Source organism: Varanus komodoensis, unplaced genomic scaffold (assembly GCF_004798865.1).
Source record: "Varanus komodoensis strain SLA01 unplaced genomic scaffold, ASM479886v1 scaffold17, whole genome shotgun sequence".
Taxonomy (NCBI): Eukaryota; Metazoa; Chordata; class Lepidosauria; order Squamata; family Varanidae; genus Varanus; species Varanus komodoensis.
The window spans coordinates 15,504,903-15,524,336 of NW_025335505.1; the positions used below are offsets into that span (position 1 = coordinate 15,504,903).

The 19,434-nt window shown below is 42.4% G+C and overlaps 1 protein-coding gene across 1 annotated transcript in view; it reads left to right on the top strand.

Annotated features, from left to right (window-relative positions):
- The window catches only part of DOK6 (docking protein 6), a 270,546-nt gene that overhangs the window by 104,886 nt on the left and 146,226 nt on the right, over positions 1-19,434 (top strand). The window contains exon 2 of the mRNA XM_044426570.1: positions 12,638-12,745. Coding sequence (XP_044282505.1) covers positions 12,638-12,745 — 108 coding nt within the window. The remainder of the gene's footprint in view (positions 1-12,637; positions 12,746-19,434) is intronic.

A 19,434-nucleotide genomic window follows, 5' to 3' on the forward strand; every position in this document is an offset into this window, starting at 1 on the left:
GAATCGTCTTTCTGGCCTTCAGCAGTGAGCTGGCTTGAGAGAGGAAGCATTGGAATGCAGCACTATCACACAATCATATGCATGTTTAGACAGAGGGCCAGCAAGCATGCAGAAACAACCCACTGTGGCTTAGTAAACCCATCAGGGGCTGAGAGCTGGGCCTGCACATTTGGGCAGCTGTTATAACTAGTCAGCACCCAGCTGCACTCCACTGTGCGGGTCTGGAACCACCATTTTCTGAGTTCACGCATCAATCTGCATCTTGCTATTCAAATAGTGGGCTATAGCATGTGGCAGGGGGATTGCATAGCAAATGCGCCACCACAACTTGGTGTGCCATGCAGACCCAGGTCAGAAGCAAGTCCTGCAGTTGCCAGTATTGCCCAGCCAGCCATGCTGAACTCTGAATCAGAGCATTCCATACTGCACCATTTTATTGTAGAGACCTCCCTTTTTTCCTTTCAATTAAGTATGCATTGGTTTGGGTGTTTCAGAAACATTTACTTTCTTGCGGGGAGAATAATATTAAGGCTATGTATAAAACATCTTGCAGAAGGTATAGTCAGACTAAAGGCAGTTCCGCTGTAGCATCTCTCTTGCCTGTCGAAAGACTGACACTGAATGCTTCTGCAGTTGCTGCTATCCTATCTGTGATCTCACACAGTATCTGATCTGTATTTGATTACAACCAATGGCAACTAAAAGTAGGCCAGAGATAAAAGACTAGCTAACTGTTCCTGAATAATTAAGTAGGTTTCTGTGTGACAACAAGATGTCTTGAGTAAAATATGCATTGATTTTCTAGGTATTTCTGGTGCCTGCAGTCTTGGTCTTATTATTTATTTATTCATTCCAGTTTAGAAGGATGCTTTATTCATAGTTTTTGTGAGGCTTGAAAAAAATATTTCAAACACATGTCTCTGCTGAAATTGGTGAGGGTGTACTCTAATTAGACTGGGGAACTTTACCTAAATGCATACGCAGAGTCGAGAAATTCCAAAAATACTCAAAACAAGTGCAGATCTGTGTACATGCATAAATAAAAAACATTTCATAGGGATTTCTATATAAATACAAGGACATCTGATTGTGGTTGGTCTACTAGGTATTCTCAGTAACACCCTACATACAATTGATGTACAATTGTCAATGGAAGATAGAGCGGGCAAGTAGCTCAGCTCACATTGTATTTTCTGTTTCATTCTTCTTCTGCCTTTCCCAAGCAGTTCGATGGCCCTCCCATTTTATCTTAACAACAATCCTGTGAACATAATGCTTGGCCCAAGACCACCCACCAAACCTCAGGACTGAGTGGGGATTTTGACCTGAATGCTCCCAGCCTTAGTCCGCTGCTCTAACCACTCTAACACACTGGCTCTTGATCCACAGTGGAGGTGGCTAGATAACCTCTGCACTTGGATGTTCATCTTAGTGAGGATGCTGCTAGCTACGTTAATTGAAATGATGCCATATTATCTGTTTAGACATAATTCTCTGTTTAGACAATTTTATTGTTCTTGTTTGCCTTGAATCATGTGTTCTTAAGGGCAGGCATTTATTGATGCCAGTTCCCCTTCTATGGCCTTTTAGGCTGTGAAATAATTGTTTTCCTAGAACATTCAAAGATTGACTGATGCCTGGTAGACAGTCCTCTTGTCTGGTAGGCCTGGAAAAGGTAGAATATGGTTGCCACCTGGCAGAGAGTGCTTCTGCCCAGTGGCTCTGTAGAGCTGGTAGGCTGAACAACTCAGACAAGGAATACCCAGGAATATGGTTGTTGTTCCCTGAGATAAGATATGGCTGCTGCATGGCAAAGAATCTTGTTTTCTAGAAAATCCATAGAGCCAGTGAGTCTGGGCCAGCCAAGACCTAGAAAACAATTTCTTATAGTTCCTGTTTCCCCCTTAAAACTGTGAGCACATGTCTTTTTAGGTTGAAGTGGTTTGTATGGGGTAGGGAAAACTGGAAATGCTGGGCAATTTTATCTCCTCCTTTTTTGTTGCCCTTTGAGTTGAAGGGAAGCAAGTGGAAGACTTAAGTGGTAATACTTTCTAGTGGTGAAGAACAACCATGTAGATGTGTAGCCTGAAATACCCAGTAATTTCTTGAGGTGCTCTTTAAAAAAAACACAGAAAGGCACAACCTGCCAGTAAATGTCACCTTCCCACAGAACTGCAAAAAATACCTCCATGGCTGTGCTTCAGCCAGATTTCCAGTTAATGTAACTGAATAGGTCACCCGCATGAACAGTGACATAGTAAAGTCAGGGCTTGTAGGAATAAAGCACAGGCTGGTTGTGATTTTTAAGAAGGGAGACTGAGGTCATCCACCAGACCACCCAGCCTTCCCTGTTCCTTCTGAGTTTAGCTGAAGTCCTCACAGTAGCTGGAGAGAAATGAATTATGTCAGCAGTTACATAGTCCCTGTGAAAACACACAATAATGTGGAGTGACTTGGTCTTCAGTTGGCAATTAAACCCATTAATTTTACAAAGGTCTTGATCCCGATGGAGATGAAAACTGCTAGAATTGATTTGTTGGTATAGCCTGCATAAATTTGTGGACTCCTCATGGCAAAGTTGACTATAGCAGCTGCCATGATGAGCACTTGCGCATCAAAATTTACCACTACTCAGTTGCATATGACTAATGGGGCATGTGGTACACCATTATTAAAACAAAAGTGCTTCATTCTCCCATGCAAAAGCAAAATTGCTCTACCAATAAATTTTATTGGTGTTTTTTTTCCTCTCCTCACAACCAACACTTGAAAATGTATAACATGTAAAGTTTCAGGTTCTGTGAAGATTCTGGTGAGGGTTTTCATAGAGAGGATGTTGAGCTGATGTGCTCCTCTCTGTTGGGATATAGCCTCTCGTGCCTGCTGTCCTGTGCTCATGCACCAGGGCTTTGGAGCTTGGAAACTCACCTGAAACTAATGGAAACATTAAGTTATGGAACAGGGCAGGGCAACAGAGCTTGCAGAAGAGAGCTCCACTAACTATTCTTGAACTAGAAACTAGCATTTCTACTCATTTCAGAGGTTACTTTTAGAAGCACCAAAAGCCCTATTGTTCAGATAGTACATGATGTGAGTGCAGCAGAACCTTCAGAGCTGGAGTGTCACTGTAGGTCAACTACATTCTCAACTACAGATACAGGATATCTGAGGGAATGCCTGTCCCTATATATCCCTATGAGATTACCAAGATCTTTGATGGAGGTCCTTCTCCAAAAGCCAACCCTGACCACATAAAGTGATAAATGACTAGGAGAAGGGCCTTCTCTGTGTTGAACTCCATTTATGGAATACCCTCCCCAAGGAGATGTGCCTGGGGTCATTGCTGCTCACCTTCCAGTACCAGGTGAAGACTTTTATTTAACAGGTGTTTTAGTAGCTGAACTGTTTTTTTAACATGGCTTTAATTTTATTTTTTTCTGATTTGTTTTGACATTTGCTCTGAGTTTCAGGTTTTATATTGTTAATGGATTTTATTCTTTTACTTGTTTCTTTTTATTACTGTTGTTATTGTTTCTATTGTTAGCTGCCCAAAGAAACCTTTAGGCTATGGGGCAGTATATAAATATAATAAATACATACAATCTCAACTGCATCATTCATCTGCTATTAGGAAACAGGTGTTGTAGATCAAAAATATGGATTAAGCTTCAGCATTTCTCATTTAAGAAATTAATTGCTAGGAATGTTATGATTATATGAATATATCTTCTGGAAGTTTTATGCCACCTTTCCATTAGAAAAGTATCACAAAGTAGTTTGTAACAAATTTATGGAAGTAGCGTGTGTGTGAGTTGAATATTTGTCCCAAATGTGCATTACAATTTTACACACAACCAAAAATACCTGAAGTATATAATACATGCAATGTGTGCCTTACATTGCTTGTCAGATATATTAAGGTATGGAGGACTATGAAATGAGTTATAGGAATGCAAAATAAGTTTCTTCGTCGTGGCCTCTGTGCATCACACATATGGCTGCTGTGCCTGCGCAGTGCCTGTGGCCGGAAGATTCAAACTTAACGGTTTTGGTGAGAACTCTGTAACCCTCCCCCCACAGTATAAGAAGGCGGAGTGCCCGCCATTTCCTCAGTCTTCTTGTGACCGCCATTCGCTGTGCCTCAAGCCTTTCGTCTCTCAGTTTGTACTACATTGTATATCTTGTTACCTAATCGTTGTTTTCTCTTAGCTTGTTTAGATTCCAAGTTATTACCCTCCCTGTTAGAAGTTTTCTTCTCATCCCCCTTTTCCTGTCCCCCCACAAAAAAAGAGTTTTTCTCTCTCTATTCTTACCTTCGCTATCTTCTCTTTTTCATCCTCGGTGGCTCAGCGTGCGGCTTTCCACAAGTGTTCTCAGTGCAGATCTAAAATGTCGCCTACTGATCCACATGATATGTGCCTTCTCTGTCTCGGAGAAGGGCACAGGACTGATAAATGTGGCCACTGTCAAGCCTTTACTAAGCAGGTGAGAAAAAATTGAGAAAACCGTCTGCGCAAACTCTTGTGGGAGCAAGCCCTGCTTCAATCTGATCAATCTGCTGCTCCGTCCTCCTCTTCAGCTACATCTCCGTCCTGCCCATCGGCTGATGGTGCCCCTTTATCAGAGAGTCAACGCTCCTCTATATCTCCACATAAGCAGAAGGAGAAGAGAAAGTATAGTGGGTCAGACAAGTCCTCAGGCCATAAGAAGCCTAAGAAGGACAAGGCGGACAAGGCGGCACACAAGTCTAAGAAAGCCGACCAACCCCGGCACCATGATTCGGGCTTGTCCACTCCGTCAATCCTGATGGCTGCTTCGGTACCGACACCAACTGGATCGGCTCTTCAGCTGGCAATGCAAGTGACCCTGCCCGGGTCCCCACAACGGGTCGCTTCTTCCATCCCATCTTTGCCTGAGCACCAGGAAGACCTTTTTATTTAAGCAACATTTTAAATGTTAATACTACTGAATTTTATCTGGCCAGGGCGGCTTATTTTATATTGTGTGTTTTAAATTATTATTATTATTCTATATGTATATTTTAATGTATGTGGTTTTATTTATTGTTGTAAGCCGCCCCGAGGCTTCGGCGAATGGGGCGGCATAAAAATGTTTTAATAAATAAATAAAAATAATAAATAAAATGTTGGGATCCATCTCTGATGGAGAGATTCAAGACTCTCCCCCAATGGCACACTCGTCCACTCCTCAGCTGTCACTTGAGCCTTCCCCGAGGGCCCTGCCTCAGCAGGTGCGATACCAGCAGCATGCCTCCATCCGTCCCTCTGGAGAATGGGTGCAAGCATCCCATAGGTTGATTCATTGCAAACCGTGGGACAACTATCCACCCTATGGATATTACCCCTCGGTACATGATCATACCCTCTCTCCAGTCGCAAGAGATGTCCCATCGACCTCCAGAGTGGCTCAATCCAGGCACCCTACTTTGCCTGTTGATTCCTCCTCCAGCCTTCCACCTCACGATGACTCGGATTCGGAGGATTCTGAAGTACCTTCCACTTTGCTGGATGCTGTGATCACCACGCAAGGTCCCAACTCACCTTACGCAACATTTGGGGAATTAATGGCAAGACTTATGAGGTGACTGGAGATTGAAGCCCAGCACCACTTCAATCCCAATACTGATAAATTTTGTAACATTGTCAAGGGTGAGCAGTCCGCCTCCATCATCTTGCTGCTTATCACCACCCTTTGTCAGGCGATGATGGAACCATTGAATTACCCCAATCAGCCAGAACCCATTTCACGACGCTACGAGTCCATGTACTGAGTCCGTGAGCAGGATATCCCATTCCTCCTGCGTCACCTGAGACCGAACTCAATTGTAGTAGAGTTGTCTCAAGGCCGCAAGTTGAGGGGACACACCACTCCTCGCGATAAGGAAGGGCGTAAGATCGACATGTTGGCTCACTGCATTTATGCCGCCACAGGTCTCGGCCTCCGGATTTCTAACTATGAGGCTACGCTGGCTCACTACCAATATTTTCTGATGCAGAAATTAGAAAATATCATAGTGTCGCTTCCGGAACAGCAGAGAGACCTGGCCCGGATGTTCACCAAGGAGGCAATGCAGATGGCAGTCCAGCAACTCTCCACAGCGAGAAACCATGTTGATTGCGACTCTAGGGCTCTCGTTGGTGCTATAGCCCTCTGTCGCTAAGCCTGGCTCAGGAATTGAAATTTTCCAGATGAAACAAAGCGTCGTATTGAGGACATGCTTTTCGACGGCTCAGGGCTGTTCAATGCCCGGACGGACCATAAGAGGAAGACAATTCATGAGTCAAGGGTGACAGCTGGTCGGATGGAAGTCCCCAACCAGTATCGGCATAAGTGGTTTTGGTCCCGTCCATCCTACCAGTATCAGCCCTATACACAATTCTTGGGCCAACAGCAATTCCAGCCTCACCAGCAGCACTGGAAGCAACAACCACAGCGTTTCCAACAGAGCCGTCCTTGCCCTGATTCGGACAAACGTCAGCACTGACGGGCCGAGCGAATCTCTCCTCATCTCTTGAACTCACCCTCCCCTCTTCCTTTTGGGGATCAACTGCAAAGTTGACTCCCCATTTGGGAGTCCATCACATCTGATCAGTGGGTTTTATCCATCATACAGCACGGATACAGAATCAAGTTCGATACTATACCCCGCCTGGACTGATCCGATTTACGCCTCAGTCATCAGTTCTCATAGATGAAGTTCAACAGCTTCTTCGAAAAGGAGCAATTCGACAACTCACACGCTCCGAGGAGTTACACGGTTTCTACTCGAGATATTTCATGGTTCCTAAGCGTGATGGTGGTCTTCATCCAATACTGAACCTACGTGACATCAACAAATTAATCAAAACTAAGAAGTTTCAGGTGACCACCCTTCAAAACATCCTTCCGTTGCTCAGGAGACAGGATTGGTTCACTTCTTCAGACTTAAAGGATGTCTGTTTTCATATTACCATCCATCCATCTCACAGGGATCTTTTTTGATTTACGGTCGGTTCTGACCTGTTTGAATATAACATTTTGCCATTTGGACTGACTACTGCTCCCTGGGTCTTTGCAAAATGCATGGCCCCTGTGTTTGCACATCTTCGGCTCCAGGGCATTCAAGTGTACCCTTACCTGGATGACTGGTTGATTGTTTCCTCGTCTAGAGAAGGCCTTCGATCATCGATTCGGACTACTTGTACCCTCTTGGATAATTTGGGTCTGTGTATTAACCACGAGAAATCATGCCTTGCTCCCTCACAGATCATCGATTTCATTGGAGCCCATCTCGACTCTACAATAGCGAAAGCCTTCCTTCCACGAGGATGACAAGACAATCTTTGTGCATCCATCCATCGAACCCACATGGACAGAACTGTTCCAGCACTATCAGTGCAGAAACTTCTTGGTCACATGGCCTCCACAGTCTCCATAGTCCCGCATGCCAGACTATGGATGGGGTCCCTTCAGCTGTGATTCAATGGTCTCTTCCAGCCCCAACATGACTCGTCTCAGAGGCTTCTCCACCTTCCAACCTCCATCCTCCAGACCTCATCTCGGTGGACTATGCAAAACAATCTGTCTGTCAGCATTCCATTCCGTCCACATCACCCAACTCTGACTCTGTTCACCAATGCCTCCCTCACCGGGTGGGGAGCCCTGTGTTCCAGACTCTGGACTCAGGGCACCTGGGACTATTGAGAGACTGCCAAGCACATCAATTACCTAGAACTGCTGGTAGTCTTCAAAGCCCTTCAGTCATTCGAGGGCACTCTTTGGGGGCAAATTGTTCAGGTTGCCTCTGACAATATTGTGACTGTATTCTGTAACAAGGTCCACTTCCCTGGCTCACCTGGCTATTCAACTGTGGGACTGGTGTATCCCAAGGGAGATTGCCCTCCTTGCCGTTCACCTAGCCAGTACTGACAATGAGGAGGCAGACAAACTCAGCAGGGAGATGTCGACGATCCACGAATGGGAACTAGATCGTTAGACCTTGCATCACCTCTTTCGGACATGGGGCTCTCCAGACATAGATCTGTTCGCCACTCACATGAACATGGTGTGCGAAATTTACTGCTCCCACGTAGGCATTGGTCCGGGTTCGAAAGGAGATGCTCTAATGATCCCATGGGTGAACATGTTCTTTTATGCGTTCCCCACAATTCCACTTACAATGAGAGCCCTTGCCAAGGTCATTCACGACAACGCTCAGGGATTTCTCATCACTCCCTGGTAGCCCCGCCAACCATGGTTCCCTACTCTTCTCCATCTCTCCGGCAACACCTTTTGGTGATTGCCTCTCATCATTCCAGATATTTTAATAGGTAAGGCAGCATCTACCCCTTTGCCACTGACAGCTGCAAGGTAGTGGCAACATTGAACATTGAAAATAGCCACATCCTGGGATACCATACCATATCTCTATATATGGATGCTTTAACACCTGTAATTTCCAGTAATTTTGGAACTGACTGAACATGGAATTTCCCTAATAAAACATGCTAAATCGAAAAGGGGGTTGTTTTGTTTTTTGCTAATTGAAAATTGGATTTGGTTTTATATTTGTTTGTTTGTTTCTCACATTTCTGAAAGCTATCTAAATAAACATATGAAGTGGGTCTTGTTTGTTTAAACTGAACAGGAGTTGAATGAAATGATCAGAATTGACAGCACTGAGATAGATTAACAAAGAGCATACACAGAATTTCAATTCCTTAGAGATACAGAACATAGAAAAGACTGATGTTATTCAAGGACCAGAAAGTGAAACCACTGTAAATTAGGTATTCTTTGTGTGAGCCACTAGATATGAAGAGCAGTACCTCTGGGTATTCAATTTCTATTAGGTTTCCTGGAAATCTGCCATGTTATAACATTATTTCTGGGAGATAAACTTGTAGGGTAAAGTTGCTGTTACTGGAACTGTTCCGTGCAGTCTGCTAGCACAAGTCCAATTTCATCTGGATGGTTTCCTAGTCTGTTGAAATGCTCACACACATATGATATAATTTATATTCTGTTAGGGGCTGGTCTGTTTTTTGAATATTTAATTAAAATAATTAGCACTCTGAAGAAGACTTGTTAAACCAACTGTGAATGATGAAACGGGGAGAATATCAAGTAGCAACCTTGCCGATTTTATTTTAATAATTCATGTCATGACAATGAACAGGTTTTTTTTAATAACTAAGGCTTGTATGTGACTATGCTTGATACTATTACTTATGTCCCCATCATCCATAGGTTGTAGATGCTAAAACGGCAATGGTGGTTGCTTTTGATTTCTATATTTTAAATGTATTACTAGGTCAGAAAGAGAGATTTTTTTAAAGGGAGAGTATGAAATAATTCATTTAGAAATATTTATACAATGTTTCATAATTAAATATTTTGTCAATGTGCTTGCAGTTTGGTCTTCCACTGGTGTCTCTGCTTTATGTATCTTGGGGGAGTTTGTCTGTACAGGTGACAGGGCAGCAGCTGCTGTTTTGTGACCAAAAGCAGACACAAAAAGGCACATCAAGTAGGAAGGAAAGACTTTTGCTGTTCAGCAAAGGCAGTATTATGTTGCTTCCGTACAAGGTCCATAGTGACATATGCTGGCCAATGGCATCATCGGTTCATGCCACAGCCAAATTTGCTGGTGTACACCATCAGGTTATCACTGCCTTTGTGGCGAGCCTATGAATGAATGTTCCACAATCACCAGTCCTTGGCAGCCCTGTTCAACTCTTGTAAACTCTAGGATTCTTTTATGGAATCATACCGTCTCATCATCAGCCTTCCTTTTCTTCTTCTGCCTTCATCTTTCCCCAGATTATTGTGTTCTCTAGTAAATCCTTCTTTCTCACAACCTGCCTGAAGTACATCAACTTCAGTTTTGTCATTTTAGCTTCCAAGGAAAATTCTAGCTTGATTTGATCCAGGACCAAATTGTTTATCTTTCTCTCAATTGTGGATATTCACAAAACCCTCCTTATTATGTTTCAAATGCATTGGTTTTCTCCCTGTCAGTTTTCTTCAATGCCTGAGTAGAACTGTGCATTTCTGGTCATTCAGGATAGACATCTTACAGCAGGGGTCTCAAACTCAACTTACTCGGGGGCCGCTGGAAGTAGAGTCTGGGTGAGGCTGGGCTGCATCAAGTATTCCACCACCGTGGTGGTGGTGGTCCGCTCATCCCGCGTGGCTCCCAGAGGCCGGCCCGGGAGCCGCCGGCACTTTGAAGGCTGCAGGGCCCCTCTCCCATGCCCCGCCCATCCCGGCAATTCGCCCGCGGGCCGCAAGTTTGAGACCACTGTCTTACAGAGACTTCTGCTGACCTAAGTTCAAGAAAAAAGCATTTTTCTTCATTTCTAGTTGCTTTATAAGTTCTGTGTTGCCCAATCCAGGAGTTCCACTGACATGCAGGCAAAACTGGGGACTCCTGAATGGCAGGGAAGGAGAAACCGGGCATTTTTAGTGGGTTTTTTTTCATTTACATTCATAAAGAGCCTGTGTATACACAAAATGTGTGAATGTGCACTCACTCTGTACATGTGAGAAAGAACCATGCAAAAAGAACCTCTTCCCTCCAATATGCTGATTTGGTTTATTCAGTGGCATTATGTATTTTGAAGCATACTGTACTTCGCTCTGCATTCTGTATTTTTTGCATATGTGGAGAGCTGCTTACAGCCTTGTTCTTGAGGTGATTAACATACTGATATGATGTCAAAAGGGTTTGAGCTGAAGACAAAGATCTTACTGAATGACTTAGCAAATATTTCAAAATATTGTTACATTATAATGTTGTTATGTGATTATAAGGCTTGCAAAAATGCTAACGATCTAAACCCTTCCCTCTGAGAAAAGGCTGATGTCTGAAGGCAGAAGTATTATAAAAAAGGTCCTGCAGCCATATTGCAGTCCTGTCGTTCAGGTGACCTACTTGTTTCAGGTCCTTTACTATTTTCCCTCCAATGTGGCTTAGCTTGCTCAGTCCTGCTCCTTCCTTCTCTGTAACTGGAAGGGGAAGTTAGCAAAGTGTGGTGCTTATTTAAAACAGTTTCATTACTGCCCGTCATCAGATTTCAGGGGTGTGTGCAGCATAAAACAAATAGAAAAACAAGAAAAGGACAGATAAAATGTTTAAACAGACTGTAAATCAGTAAAATATGTGAAAATGCCTGTATAAATGAACATATTGTCCTAGAGCTAGGCAAATCGCATTCATGGGGACATTCAGTAACCAGGAAACTGCTCTCCCTTTGTACCTTTGATTAAAAGATCTGTGGAAAGGGCACAACGTTTTGAAAGCATATTGGAATGGGAGTAGGTGATCTATTCATATTTGTTCTACAACTGGATGCCTGAGATAGAAGTGATATAATACCCAGTGCTTTCCTAGACAGCAGAGAGAATAGTATCAGGTGAGCAAAGAAAGGAGGAAGCAGATGGGAGCAGGGAGAGCGGAGTTTTCAGGGCAAGGCTGAACTCAAAGTGGAGTTTTCAGGGCAAGGCTGTGGTATTTGGCTGCCTGAGGCCATTGACAAAAAGGGGGTTCTGCTCCAGGTACACAAGCTGACCAGACTACTAGCTGTATCTTACTTCAACAGTGGTGCAGGGAAAGTGCTTTCCATCACACCTGACGATAGCAGGCTAGCTTAAAGGGTTTAGGGAAGTCTGTGCTTTGCCATCTCTTCTTGCTCTTCAGCCTCTGGCTCCTGAAGCCTTACTCTGCCTAATAGTAGGGTTGACCTTGGATAGTTGATTAGCTGCCTTGCGCATTAGTTGTGAAGCTAGACTCAGAATGCTGGCTGCCTGTCCTGAGTCTGCTATATGTAAGCTCAGTGCTTTTTTTGTCATAGAACGCACCAGAACGGAGTTTCGGCACCTTTTTTCTACAGATTTTCTGAGTTTTAAAAGTAACTTTTGAAAATTTGATGTTTGGTACATGTGGATTTGAATCACCCTGTCGAGTGTAGCAGGTCGGCGGCAAAATCATTAAAATGGTGCATGCGGGCTGCTTGTGTGTCGAATCTGATGCATGCGTACTTCGTCCACGCTGGTTGTGATGGCGCTGCTCGGCTTGTGGCGCTGCTTGGCTTGTGACTGGTCATGTGGTCGCGCACTGAGTGCTTACTGCGGGTGGCAACCATTATGTTTCGTTATACAACTGACGTGTGTGTGTGTGTACAGTGATTGACCACATGCGAAAGCTAAATAATTTCATGAGTTCTGGCACTGTTTTTCTTACAGAAAAAGCACTGTGTAAGCTAATGGTCAGCCTAGAAGCAACACAGAAGATCTGTAATGAGGAACTCCCGTGTGTCCTTATTTTTGAGTTCAAAGCAGGCATGAGTGTGGGGCAGACATCAGGGCTGTTTGGCAAGAGACAGAACTTAATCCTTCTTGTCCATCTGGATTGTCCTGTCTGTATTTTTTCATAAGAAATCATCTTAAAAGGGGATTTAAACTGAGAAACATTATAAGTGTCAACCCTTAGTTCTGAGGCAATGTTATGCTTTAAAATATAAAGCTACAGGTTTTCTGCATCGTATCCCAGGAACTCCCCACTTGTGTTTCTGGGAATTAAAATACACAAGTTTAAGAACCAAGGATTAATATAATTCTTTAATTTTCCTTGCAGATTTTCAGAAGATGCTGGTTAGTTTTCAAGAAAGCTTCCAGTAAAGGACCTAGAAGGCTAGAAAAATTTCCAGATGAAAAAGCAGCATATTTCAGAAATTTTCACAAGGTAGGTGAAATAGGTGTTCTGAAAACTACAGAATAGTATGATTCTTTTCAGTTTTCACCAATTGCCTAAAATTCAATAGGAGCAATATTACATATACAGTACTATTGCCAAAGTACTTGAATGTCTGATGCTATGTTAAAAAAACGATTGACAGGGGTTTGAAGTATGCATGTACAGCAACATTGCCATGTTACAGCTTAGCATGAGGACACTTATTCTACACTGGTTGTCCAATACATGGTTGCATGTTATTTCAAAGGACACTTTCCTTCTACACATACCTCAAGACAACACCTGTAACCGATTCATTAATTAATGCTGCAAGCCTAAAACTGTGTTTATTCATAGCTATTAATTGCTATGAAAGATAATGAAATTCTTCCAGCACTTCATAGTAGCTAATTAGAGCATGGCAATTCAGCCAAAATATACAAAACAACATAATTGTGTGGTAAGCGCCTGTGAAATTTAAGCACTTCAGATTACAGGCGAAGGACTGCATGTTTCAATCCATCCCATCTAAATGGCTCACTGTACACAAAAGTTAAGATACTAGGGGGGGAAACTAAGATAGACGATTCTCTTTTTATTTGGAGGACATTTCAAACACATCCAGGAGGGTGCCAGGTATGGAAAAGATCCAGGCCCTTAAATACCAAATTCTGCACATATTATCATAATTCATATATGCAAATTTATGTACATGATTAGAAAGAATTACCATAATTTTACAGAATGCAAGCTATGTAGCTGGTTGCTTGCATTTAGGACAGACCTGTGTGATGTTCCAGACTGTGCCTACTTAAAGTTTACCCTGCAGGTATCTTCACTTTTCCTTGGACTTTAAGGTTCAAATTCAGATGCAGAAGATGGAACCTCTGGAAAAAGAGCTGTATATACCTTTAACATTTACTAACTGCAAACTGAACATGGCACATTAACAAGGGAGAGTGTGGGAATATATTGTACACTATAGTAACCCATTCTCTTGGCCTGTAAACTCCACAACTGCTAGGGACTAACTTCCATTACACAAAGTGGGATTTCCTGCCTCTCTTCCCACCTATCACCAACAGGATTTGCTTTGTGTCCAGGCACTGGTCAAGGATACAAAACAGTTTTCTCTTCCATCTCTTACCAGTTGAGGCAAATGGCCACCAGACAGAACCGAAAGACCAAGAATGAAGGACGTCCACTGGACAGAAAGGGTAGAAAAGGAGCTAGACAGAGCTGCCATCAAAGGGGACTCTTCATAAATATTCAGAGCTTTTTATTATTCTTTTTTAAGCTTCAGAGATTCTTGAAGCAATTTAACAGGTCATGTTTTTATTAAAATCTACACCCAATGTTTGCACTCCAGTTTTTTTCCTATACCACACTTCCTTCCACCCCACATAGCTCTCCAGCCATGTCTCTTTGCATGCCTCTTTCTCCATCTGCAAGGATTTCTGCAAACCTGTTGTAGTCCAACAAGTTTAAACTCACTTAAATCATTGCACTGTCAATTCTTTGGGAATAAAAAGAGAATTGGTCCACTGCATCCAATGTACCCAAAAGACCATGCAGGAAGATGGAAGGGCAACCAGAGCACACAAAAGACCAGGTCTACAGTTCTCACAAGGAAAGGAGGAAAGAGATGCCCCTGGCATTTTGCCCATTTAAAGCCTCCAGCCACAGTTGGCCTGTATACTGTCCCTCCAGTTCCAGCCAACCAGGAATGATGCTTCCCATCCCTCTTGTTTATACCATTATCATAATCACCATTAAAATCAAAGTGTACCCTCTCTCTCCTTTCTCTGCCTTGTTTATGTTGCTGGTCTAAACAATGATGATTTATATCTTTATGCCTAACATTTCTATAACTGTTCTGATGGGCTGAAGAGCAGGGGAGGGATTTGCAGTAGAAGTGCAAGGAGTCATTCTTTTTAGCTCAGTTTGTGATGCTCTCAGTGGATTTAAGCTTTCCATTCAGAGAAAGGAGCCTGCCTTCAGCATCCCCACAGCTACCAGTGAAGCTAGGGTTTGGTTGTAGGCAGCTTGGGGCTGCTATGCATGTGCAGATGACCTATCACAGCTACTGGGCAAGGTCCAACTGCAGTCCTTCAATCTCCGTAGAGCATGCAAGACCCACTCATGGTCACACAAAAGGTATTCATTTCCCCGGAGGCAAGTTGGCAAGACTAATTTAAATGAGTAATCCAAGAACAGAACTGAGGATGGGGGCTAAGCTGCAAAATACAAAACTGCTCTTTTGAAGCCATACTAAGATGCTGCTTTATAGCCTGACAGCCCCCAGCTTAAAATAAATTTAAATAATATTTAAACTAGGAGAGACAGGGAGCCTGATAAGCACTAAGAGAGGTGGGCACCTTGTTGGAAATCCAGACTCCAAGTCTCTGGATCAGCTAATTCCTTCCAAAATATAGAGGCCAAAGAATAGACAGTCAATGCTTCTATTTAGCAAAAGCTGAATTATGCAGCTCCCTGCTACATGGAAGCAAGAATGAAGAATGTGGGAAAGAATCCAGAAATTTTCAAAGAAGATTTAGGTAATGATTTAAAATTATGATCAAGAATTACCAGTTGAATTACCAAAGTCTTTCTCCATCTATCAACCTTTTGTGATTGGTGGACCTCAATCAGTTCCACTGCTTTGAAGCCCTGGATTAGAAGTTTTGGAACCTCTCGTTGCTTGCAAGTGCCACCAAGTGACGCCATGAACACAAGCCTTCCAGTATGCCCTATCCATGGCAGCCCTGCTCAGCTCCTGTAAATGCAAGGCTGTGGCTTTCTTTATGGATTTAATCCATTTTACAGTTGGTCTTCCTCTTTCTTCTGCCTTCAACTTTCCCTTGTACAATTGTCTTTTCCAGGGGGCTTTGTCTTCACATGATGTGCTCAGCTTTGTCATTACTGGTAATCTGAAATTACTCTGTCAAAATATGCAACACTGTCTGTTTCTCCTGATCACTGAGCTTGGAACAAAATTAACTGCACCATGAAGAACTTTTTTAGTTATCCTCAACTCAGGCAGGACTGGCATTGTATAGATATTTACATTAGACCAAAAACATCACTCTTCTTAATGAACGTGTTATTCATGAGTTAAATCATTTTGAGATTTCCATGGTTATCAGAAGTTTTATGTAAGAATGATTGATATGTATCAGAGGTTTGCAATTTTTTGATTAGTTTTTCTATTTCAATTTTCTTCTTTAAAAGCTTAGCTGGTGGGCTATATTTGCAGCAACACATTACATGGAGTTCTTTGAAGTCTGTGTTTATTTTTATTATTTCAGTGTTTAGAAACCAAATTAGCCCTAGGTAGGAGGAACAGCAGGAAGAAAGAGATTTCTTTAGCCTTTCCCCACCCAATCTCAGTTCGTGGAAAAAGGAGACAGTCCATTGAATATCCAATGTGAATGGATGCTAGGGGTTTCCTTAGAAACTAGGATAAGGAGAAACTAGCCTGGGATGAAGTTCTTTTCAAATATGCCTAAAATATGGGCCTTCCTCTAAGACAGTATTATCTACTGGACATGATGAAATGTAAGAAAGTATCTTAATGATAGCTCCAAAATATCAATAGCAAGCTTCTTGTATATGTGAAGAGCAAAGACACTGAGAAAACACCACCCACATTGATCATATTTTCAAACACAATGTCTGAACTTAAACAAGTGTTGGAGTAATCTAACTATGAACTATGAAATAATAAAGATTCATGTGTGAACCATCTCCAAGTATTAAGGTGTTTACAAAAAATAGGGTAATCTCAGTATTCCTACTTAATTCACACATAATAAACTTAAAATGAGAACGTATTAAAAGAATGGGTCTCTGTATTGTGAGGCTCCTCAGAAATGGTTTTGAAAGTTCATTTCCTTGTGTGGACCCTATTTTGTGTGTCTACAAAAGAAATAATGGAACTTGGACTTGGAAAGTAAAATGCTAAAAATTAAATGTATGCTAGTACAGATGGCTGATACACCATCAGATAAGTTATTTTGAGACCATTCAATATTTTAAAAATTGGCGGTAGTAACTCTTGATGACAGAAAAGTTAGCCTTTGATTACCCAGTTTTGGATTGAATTGTTAAATAAGCCTAATGTAAAATAATGCACATCTACTGGATAGGCAAATGATGTAAACTTTACATTTGGAATCAGGATAGAAATAAAGATTTTAATTAGAGTATTAATATAGTCATATACTCCCAGATGGTGCTGCTCAATTCAGTGGCATTTCATTACAGGGTTTTTCGGGATCTGATTGATCACACTTTTAAACTTTTGTAAGAGGCATCTAGGTGAGTTAACCTGGAGTATGGAATTAGAATCAATCAGTATTTTTATGATATTCCTCTGTACTTTTCCTTGAATAATGTGAAGTTGTAAACATGCTGAACTGATGCCTAGTCAGAGCTGGATGAAAGCTAATAAACCTGAGGCTGATGAACTCTGATTTAGCATTAGGAGAATGACCGAAACCTCATCCTAGGCTTGCATGCTCCTTCTTCCTCCTCTCCTCCTGTGTGAGGAAGAGATTCCATTTTAGATTACCTGCAGTTCAGCATATTGAATGAATCCTAAACTGCGTTAACCTTAACTCAGGTTTGTTTGAAACAAGCCAGTTTAACCAATTTACAAGATTTGAAGTTGGTTTATTTCAAATAAAGCATAGTCATGTTTGACTACAATTTCTGGATTCAGATGACACAACAAGCTGCAGTTAATCAAAAACAGTAGTTTCCAAATTGCTCCTCATGATTACACTGAAAGAGTCAGGGAAAGTTCATAAGCACAGGAGAAGCCTAAGTTACTGACTTTATTCAACAACTGAATGTATCCAATTTTGATGGTTATTTTCTGAAGCCTTCCTTAACCCCAGATTCATTGTAGGAACTACCCTTAACAAAGTTATTCCACTACCTTGCAGAGAATGGGGAAGCAAATCATGGAAGGAGACTCTCCATGATGATGCATCTATATATCTGCTTTAGGATTCATCGATGGGAGACATAAATGGCTGCTTATACACAGTGAGGATAAATAGACAATACCAAAAAGTGGATTCAGGGGATGGGTAGTTAATCTCACGTTGCATCATTATGGAATGTAATTAAGAGACAGCCTAAAAACGTTAGTTTAATAAGATGTCTAGCAAACCCCATTTGGCTAGGATAACTATTAACATTGGTTAGAATAACATAGTCCTGCAGAAAGCCCTCAGAATTTTGTTTTCCTTGGTTATGATCAGAAAGCTAGAAAGTGATGAACACTGCTCAAAATATGACGACTCCTTGATATTGTCAAGCAATTAGTATCATAGCATTTTTCTTTAAATGCGTTCAGCTTTAAATTTTAATGTCCCCATATAAAGCTGCATTGCCTTTAAAACAATCATCATAGAAGCCAGGAAAACAAGAGAGTCTTTGATGTGAAATATTATAGCACTAGAAAACTTTAAGCATACTATCCAAATGTTTTATGCAGGATGTGATACCGGGGGCGGGGGCGCGGGGAAGGCTTGAGAAATAGATAACAGCTTAGTTTAAATAACAACATGAGTATCTCTGTAAAACTCAAGGAAGCTTTCAGGTTCTGCTTCTTCTGCAGTAAGACCCAGACCCATGTGGCAAACGTGGGGTGTTTCCCGTGGACAATAATGATCACTGTCAGGAACCAAAGATGGAGTAGCAAATGCCTGCAGGATCCAGAACAGACCTGTAGGTCCATGCAAGGACTGAAGTCCTGTACAATCAGGCTGTGTAGCTGAAAGCCCTTAAAGGTTCTTGAACTGCTCAGTTTTGTGACAGCAACACAGGCCTTTGTGGTGTGGCAATGTTGTGTTCCTGATCCTGCTTCTAGTCTTGTCTCCTGCTCGCTCCTGCTGTCGCTCTTGCCCCCAGCCTATACAGCCTTGCTAAGCACCTGTTTGTGTCCTCTCTGGCTTTGCCTTGCTTGCATCTGCCCACAGCTTCCATTTGTCTCTGGCTCTGCCATGTCTTGTTTGTATTTTACCCTTGGCTGCTTCCCTCCTTGCCTGGCCTCTGGTTCTGCCACATCTTATTGGTATCTGATCCTCACCTGCTTCTGATTTTGCCTTTAAGTCTGGACCTGCCATGCCTTCTTGGTAGCTGACACCACTTGTTCCTGACTTTGCCTTTGCCTTTGGCCCTCCCTCCAAGACCTCTACAATCTCTGCTCCTGCTGTCTAGCCAAAGATACCTGCCAGCCACTTCCCAGACCTGGCAATCACTCAGCCACGTCTAAATCAAATTATTGGTGCTGGGCCAGGTTCTGTGGCATGAATGCTGCAATAAAAGATCTTTAGGGGTGAAGTGCAATGAAACTGCTTTAACTCTCTGACTTGGGAGATTATAGGCATCTAATGCTGGGTGAAAGGAACGCAGAGTTGGCTGTTCACGTCTCTCGGTTTGCAAAGTAGCTAGACCAACTGTAGCACTTCAGAGGGGAAGAAAAATGCTGGGCTGTCACCAAGATGCACCATATCTTGACATCACTGGCCTCCTCCACTTCCCATCCCCCAGAATCCCCCTTTTCCTTTCTCTGAGATCCCTCTTATGCCCTTGGAGATGTGATTCTTCCTGTGTCCATATTGGGTGAGGAGAAGATGCCCCAAGCACAGATCGCCAGCACAGAAGTTAAAGCTCTTTTTCATCCT